This window comes from Orycteropus afer, unplaced genomic scaffold (assembly GCF_000298275.1).
Source record: "Orycteropus afer afer isolate SDZICR_OR568_19922 unplaced genomic scaffold, OryAfe1.0 scaffold00045, whole genome shotgun sequence".
NCBI classification, from domain to species: domain Eukaryota; kingdom Metazoa; phylum Chordata; class Mammalia; order Tubulidentata; family Orycteropodidae; genus Orycteropus; species Orycteropus afer.
In genome coordinates, this window is record NW_006921632.1 from 7,783,872 (window position 1) to 7,790,947 (window position 7,076).

General features: G+C 40.0%; 1 protein-coding gene across 1 annotated transcript in view; it reads left to right on the top strand.

Moving 5' to 3' along the window:
- The window catches only part of SLC38A1 (solute carrier family 38 member 1), an 85,410-nt gene extending 80,691 nt beyond the window's left edge, over nucleotides 1-4,719 (top strand). The window contains exons 10-14 of the mRNA XM_007937986.1: nucleotides 617-701; nucleotides 1,265-1,383; nucleotides 2,099-2,240; nucleotides 2,347-2,444; nucleotides 4,618-4,719. Coding sequence (XP_007936177.1) covers nucleotides 617-701; nucleotides 1,265-1,383; nucleotides 2,099-2,240; nucleotides 2,347-2,444; nucleotides 4,618-4,719 — 546 coding nt within the window. The remainder of the gene's footprint in view (nucleotides 1-616; nucleotides 702-1,264; nucleotides 1,384-2,098; nucleotides 2,241-2,346; nucleotides 2,445-4,617) is intronic.
- Nucleotides 4,720-7,076: the final 2,357 nt, after the last annotated feature.

Consider the following 7,076-nt stretch of genomic DNA (forward strand, 5'->3'; position numbering starts at 1 on the left):
ATACTACATGTAATTTTTGTATAAAAAAGGTGTTTCCACAGGTCCTGCAGAGTTATAAGGCTGAGGGTGGGAAAAGGGAGAGAGAGAGGGGGATAATTTAATGTTAGTTGTACAGTCTCATTATTACCTTGTACAAACTGTGATTTTTCTTAGCAAACCCTCCCCCTGCCTATATGTTACAGAATACCAAACCCTTTCATTTGGATTGGGAGTCCTTGGGTGGTTGGTGCTAACAGTTATGTGCTCAGCTATAAATTTAAAGGTGGAAATTTTGAGTCCACCCAGAGGTACCTCAAAAGAAAGTCCTCACAATCTACCTCTGAAAACTCAGCCATTGGAAACCCTATGGAGCACAGTTCCACTGTGACACACGTGGGGTCGCCATGAGTCAGAACTGACTCTACAGCCACTGGTTTTGTTTTTTTTTTTGTTTTTTTTTTAATTAAAGAAAAAAGGCTCAGCTATTTTTAAATGGTTATACATTTTGAATCAAAGAAATTGGAACTAATGAGGTTTTATTACAACCTATGATCCTTTTTAGAAAGCTAAGACCAAGCTCTTTGGTACAGATTAGAATTTTAATTCCATGCTCAGAATCTTCCCCATGACACTGCAGTTAGAAGCCCTTGAAGGAGTCTTGGGAGAAATGATCTCTTGTAGCGTTTTCATGCTCTCAGTGACTATTATCCCCAGCTTTGGTCGTAAAACTAAATGCTTTTACAAAAATAAAATAAATGCATAGAAGAGAAGAATTCTTTCCTGCTGCTTATTACTTTTGTGAAGGGCCTCTGCAGCCGGGCACTGGAAATGTACTGATAAGAGGAGCGTTTGAAAGAAGTTTGGTGTGGCCTGCAGTCCACCCAGGAAGACCGGGACTGTTTGACTTTACTGGAAGAGTAGCACCAAATTGGCAATGACTACATTAAGAGGGGCTTTGTTCTGTAACCACGTTCTATTTTTAATCCCAATTTGCCCCTCAGTTTAATTTAGTATAAACTAAGCATTCCCACTTGTTGCATCTTCTAGTGATGACTTTAAATTGCTTTTCACTCAAGTTACAGAGGCATAGTAGAGCTTGTCTCACACAAGGGATTTTTCTTTTCAACTTTATAAATTATTTTTTTGGACTCTTTGAAACCCAGAACATTGCCTTTCTATCCCTTTAATTTTTGTCTGGGACAGGCAAGGGGTGGGGGTTGCTATCATTCAGCTAGTGATATACTTTGTCTCTTTTTGAAACCTTCTTACTTTTCCTTCATTTTAGAAAACGTGCATTCAGACCTCCTTCACAAGTACCAGAGTAAAGATGACATCCTCATCCTGACCGTGCGGCTGGCTGTCATAGTCGCTGTCATCCTCACAGTACCAGTGTTATTTTTCACAGTGAGTGAAAGCCTCAGTGCAATCTGAGATAGGCAGAGGCTTCTCCTTTCCTTCTGCTTTCAGGAACTCAGGTAACTTTCCTGAGTCAATGACACTGCCTCCAAGAAGAATCTCAAGGACTGTTAAGACCCTTTGAAAAGAAAGTGGGATCAGCAAATTAGCATAGGTGATGGTGGAATGACCCTGGGTGGTACAGATAGTTAACATGCTCAGCTGCTGACCAAAACCTTAGAAGTTCAAGTCTACCTAGAGCCACCTCGGAGGAAAGGCTAGTGACGGACTTCCTGAAGATCTGACATGGAAACACTGATCAGCACAGTTTTACTCTGACACACCTGGGGTTGCTGTGAGTGGGAACCAATTCAATAGAAACTTTTTATGGTGGATTGAATCTTAATTCTAATTAATTGGTCCCTCTTTTTTTCAGAGGACTGTAGGTAGAATATTTGAATCGAGATCATACATGACAAGAAAGAGAACATTCAAGTGTAGAGAAAACAAACAAAATTCCCCATTATCACCAAAAAAAAGGAACTCCTATCACTTCATAAATACTTTCCTTTTTAAGTCAAGACTCTGTACTTCCAAAACTGTTATCTATGAATCCATTAGGCATTACAAAATATTTTACAGAGTCCGGTGCATGAATAAATCAATGACTCTGTGAGAAATGTGCAAGTTGGCCTTACAGAATATTTGTTTTCTTTTCCTGCAGGTTCGTTCATCTTTATTTGAACTGGCTAAGAAAACAAAGTTTAATTTATGTCGTCACATCTTGGTCACCTTCATACTCTTGGTTATTATCAACTTGTTGGTCATCTTCATACCCTCCATGAAGGATATTTTTGGAGTTGTAGGTATGGCGTGTTGTTGACTTTGTACTTATCATCCCTCTGCAGCTGTTTAGAGAGCTAAAAATTCATAATAACAACCTCATTCTTTCTTTCTTTCTTTTTTAAACAGGAGTAACATCTGCTAATATGCTTATTTTCATTCTTCCTTCATCTCTGTACTTAAAAATTACAAACCAGGATGGAGATAAAGGAACTCAAAGAGTTTGGGTATGTCTCATGCCAGCCTTTCTAATTTCTCTGATTATTTTTTCCTTAAATTTACCCAATAAAGAATCACTGTTGTTGTTGTTGTTATTTGCCATCGAGTCGGCCCTGACTCACAGCGACCCCTCTTTGGGTTTCTGAGGCAGTATCGCTACGGAAGTAGGATTGCCCAACCTTCCTTCCGAGAAGTGGCTGGTGGGTTTGAACTGCCAGCCTTCTGGTTAGCAGTCAAGTGCCTTAGGCACTATGCTACCAGAGCTCCTAAAGAATCACTACTATCTAATATTACTTTCTATTGCTGCAAAGGAAGACAGCAGCCCTGTTGTTCTCCCATCTAGGAAAGTTAAAATATCACTTCAGAATATTTTCTACTTCCTCAAATTATCTTTTAAGATTGTACTCTTATAGTGCCTTAGCTTTTGCTCTGAGGGCATGCCAGTCAGAAGAAGGGACATATAGTCACCCTGGGTCTTCAATAGGGAGGTACCCTGGGTGACACAAATAGTTTACCCTTGACTAAAAGTTGGCAGTTTGAATGCACCCAACAGTGTCACAGAAGAAAGACCTGGTGAACTGTTTCTGTAAACATTACAACCAAGAAACGCTGTGGACCACTTCTAATCTGTAACACATGGAGCTGCCATGAGTAAGAAAGAAGTCAACAGCAATAGGTTTGGTTCTGCTTTTGTCCCTAGCAGGCAACCCCTTGTCTTCAGCAAGATTTTGATGTAGGGAAGGACTCAGATTTTAGAGTCTGCTGTTTCTGTCCAATTCTTCATCCTGTAATTCCTAGCCCTTGGAACATGCAATGCCTTAATTAACATGGCTGAGTTAGCATAAAGATTCTTTTGATGATTTGACAGAAATACTTTGAAGCAACAGATCTGGATTCAGAAACTACTGTTCTATATTGCGATTCTTGTTGCTAGGTCTGATGAAGTTCAAGGGCATCTTGAAGGTGGTGTACTTGGAGACAGTAAGGGAAACGGGTGAAGTGGCCACTACTTGAGTACGTTCTGGAGCACTATTATGTTTGGCCTCAGAGAAGGCTTCTCAGGTGCCCTTCCAGGTAGTGTAAGCACTGGAATTGCATATGTTACCTGAATCAAAAGACTTGGATGAGAGATGAGACAGAAGGGATCATCCCTGTGCACTTATTAGAAGCAGCACTGATCCTGCTAGAGTACCTAGATCCTCAGGCAGGATGACTCATCAGTTTGTGAATCCCAAATCCCTCTAGGCCTAGCCAGTAGGAGCTTTAGACAACAGAAGAGTAGGTACACTTTACTTTCTGACACAAGAGGAAAGTTACTCAGATTAAATCTGGCACTGATGGAGGCCTGTTGCCCTTAACTTCTCTAGGCCTTGTCAACAGTACTCCCACAATAAAGCTGCTAGTAAGGTTTACCAAATGGCAATAGATAGGGCTCTGTCCATGTAGGGACCCTCTGGGAGTTAGATTGGATCCATCATGGTAAGACTGGGTGCACCTGCTTAGCCCCACCATTTGCCTCCTCTCCTTGGCTGTGTCTCCCTCCAGTTTCCAGGCCAGTCCCCGTGGCTGTCATGATATTTCTTCACCCTTCTCCCTACAGAGCTCTCACTGGACATTCTTAGAGCCAAGCAATGTATAATCTCAGGTGCTTCAGATTCTGGATTTAGTCATCAATCCACCTGTGGTCCTTATCACCCCTTCACAAACCCATTTCTTATTTCACTTGATCAAATCTACTTTGTTTTAAATGTAACATATCTTTCATTCTACTTTTTCAAACATATATTTACCAGCCAGTAATGATCTAGGCTGGCAGTTAAAGAGTAATGAAATTGCCTCTATATTTTCCAAGGGCATTTTTTTTTTTCTTTATCAGTTACAGTATTAGTTTGAAAGGAGCCATACATTGTACAATGAATTGTAGAACAATTTCCCTCTGAGGTGATCAGGAAGTCAAAGAACAGAATGTAAAGGCCAGATCTGCATACCTTGTTTTTCTTAGTTTACCAGCCATGCAAATTCAGATTCATGCAATTTTAGAAAGACTCTCATGGTTCACAATCACTCCAAATATAAGAGGAAATGAAAGCAGAGGGAATGAAGTTCTGGTTCTTCCCCCAGGTGTTTATGTGGAAAATGTCTGCATCACTGAAAATAACCCAGGCCTTTCTATTGTTCCAGGCTGCCCTCTTCTTGGGGCTGGGGGTGTTGTTTTCACTGGTGAGCATTCCCTTGGTCATCTACGACTGGGCCTGCTCATCGAGTAGTGATGAAGGCCGCTGAAACCAGCCGAGAAGAGAAAGCATTCCTGTCTGCTGCCCAGTCAAGTCACCACACATCAGCAACCCCTCATCACTTCTTTTGCAAGTTTACAGAGGCAAAGAAAAATTCACAAGATACTGAAAATGGAATAACACTTTGGTAACAAATCAGAGACCTGTTTCTATAATAGTTCCCGTCCCTCTGAGATTTGCGATCAATTTAAGGATTGTTGATTTTTTTTTCCCAAAAAAATTTCATCCAATCGTGTTTCGAAGTACTTTTCAGAGTCAATTATTCCACACTCCTAACTCTGTGTGTTGTGGCTTCATGGTCTCTTAGAACTTTGAAGACATGATCAGCAATCATGTTTATTTATCATACATCTGAGTTTTGAAATAATTTTCCTACTGATGTTCAGCTCATATAATCTGTACCTTTTCAGAAAAGAAAAGAATCTTGAATTGTATATATTTATTTTGCTTTACAGGGGGAAAAATGGTTTCATAAATAATTTGTCTATTTTGGTTAACATAGCACACAGGGATAATCACAGGGCAGATGCCATTGCTGGATTGGAGCCGGCCCAATATTTGAGGTGGCCCTGATTGGCTAGCAGCTGAGCTGGGGCAGTCCAGTGAGCTCTGGGGCTGGTACTATGTTCTGTTCTCATGCAGAGCCATTCTGTGGTGAGTGGTTCTCAGTCAGGAAGGGAGTGGGGATGATTCTTACTTTGGTAGATCTATTTAACTCTTGTTAATCTAGTAATTTTGCTTCCCTCTTGGCAGACTATGTCAAAATTACTCTAGTCTGAATCAGTTTCTGCTGTGGTAAATTGGGAAGCAAGAGTGCTACTAAAAGATTGTCCAAATGCCTAAGAAAATATTCCTCTGATGCAGATAGGCTTCAACTCTACACCTGTATTGTTGAAGAGGGAAAAGATTTTATTAACTTATAAACCCAGCAGCTCTTACTCATGTCCACCAGCTTTTTGCACAGAGAATAATTTAATGTGTATCTAACTAGGGATGATCTAGGGTAAGTGATTCCTGTTTTATATTGGGTACCTTAGGGGAGTCTTAAAAAGACTTGTTTTATACCTATAAATTTAGGTTATTACAAATATAAATTTTTGTACCTTAAATAAGCCTCATTTCTATTTCTTCTTCATTAACTCTATATCCAGAGTCTAAAAAGGGGAAAAACTCTCAGAGATAGTCTTTGTGAAGTATTTGTGACACAATGGCCATGTACCTTACTTCTGTCTCCTCTTCTCTTCCCTAACCAAGGGGTAGGCCCTTACTGCCCACCCTCACACAGGAGGATGGAGTGGCCTTGTACTCTTACCCAAGCCCCTCTCTTAAAGGGAATGGGAAAGGAAACCACCCAGAGCTTCAAAAAGAGGAGACTTTGGGGCAAGGTCAGTTGGAAAGGAATGGGGGGTGACAGTGAAACCCAGAACCGCATCCACTTAAGACGGACCATCACCTGTGATTAGATTGTCAACATAAGAAATGTGTATTACATGCAAACAGAGTTTGGGCTTTATCTATATTCTGGTTTCATTTTCAAACACATTTGTTCACTGAGCACAGATTTCTTATCCTGAGATAAGTGGAATCTAACCACAGACTGTTGACACAGTTTCCAAGCATTTAGCTCTCTGTGTTCTGTTCTTCCCCCACTCAAATCCCCAAAGGCGATTCCTACTCCTAGGCCTCCATGCTCAGCAAGAGTAACAGGAACTGTCCCTTCCCTTTACAGACTAATGTCCCATAGATAGTGTAAGCATTGAGGTACCTTCTGATCCTCTTAGGGAAGAATGAAAAGTTATTTCCTGCATTGCTTGAAAGGATCACAGTCACTTTTAATAAAATGCTACAGAATTACATTCACATTAGGTCAGAGTTTGGGTAGTTAGAGATGCAGGTCAGTAAAATCCAGAAGCATCTCTATCCTGTTCAGAAATGTTTTCCATATTAATGAGCAATGAGAGAAACCTAGCAAAATGGAAGCTGTCCCTTGGAGACTTGTCTAGAATGCCATGTAATGAAATAGCAGGTAGCAGGATGACCCTCCATTATGTAAACGCAGAATTTAGTTTGCAAGGTATATTATGCTACTCTAGTTCCTTATTAATTTGTAATGATTCATTTTATACTCTGTTGAGAAAATTATTAACTCTGGGATGTGTAGTGATATTTTTGGATCTCTGGATTTTGTGTGTCAGTACATAAAATAATTTTTTTAATTATTATTTAAAATATATTTATTTAGAGGAGACGTGTTGTTGATGTCTATGATACCACATTTTTAAAACATTCTCTGTATGTTTATCTGAATTGATTTGTTGCTGACTTAAAACAACAGACCTACTGTAA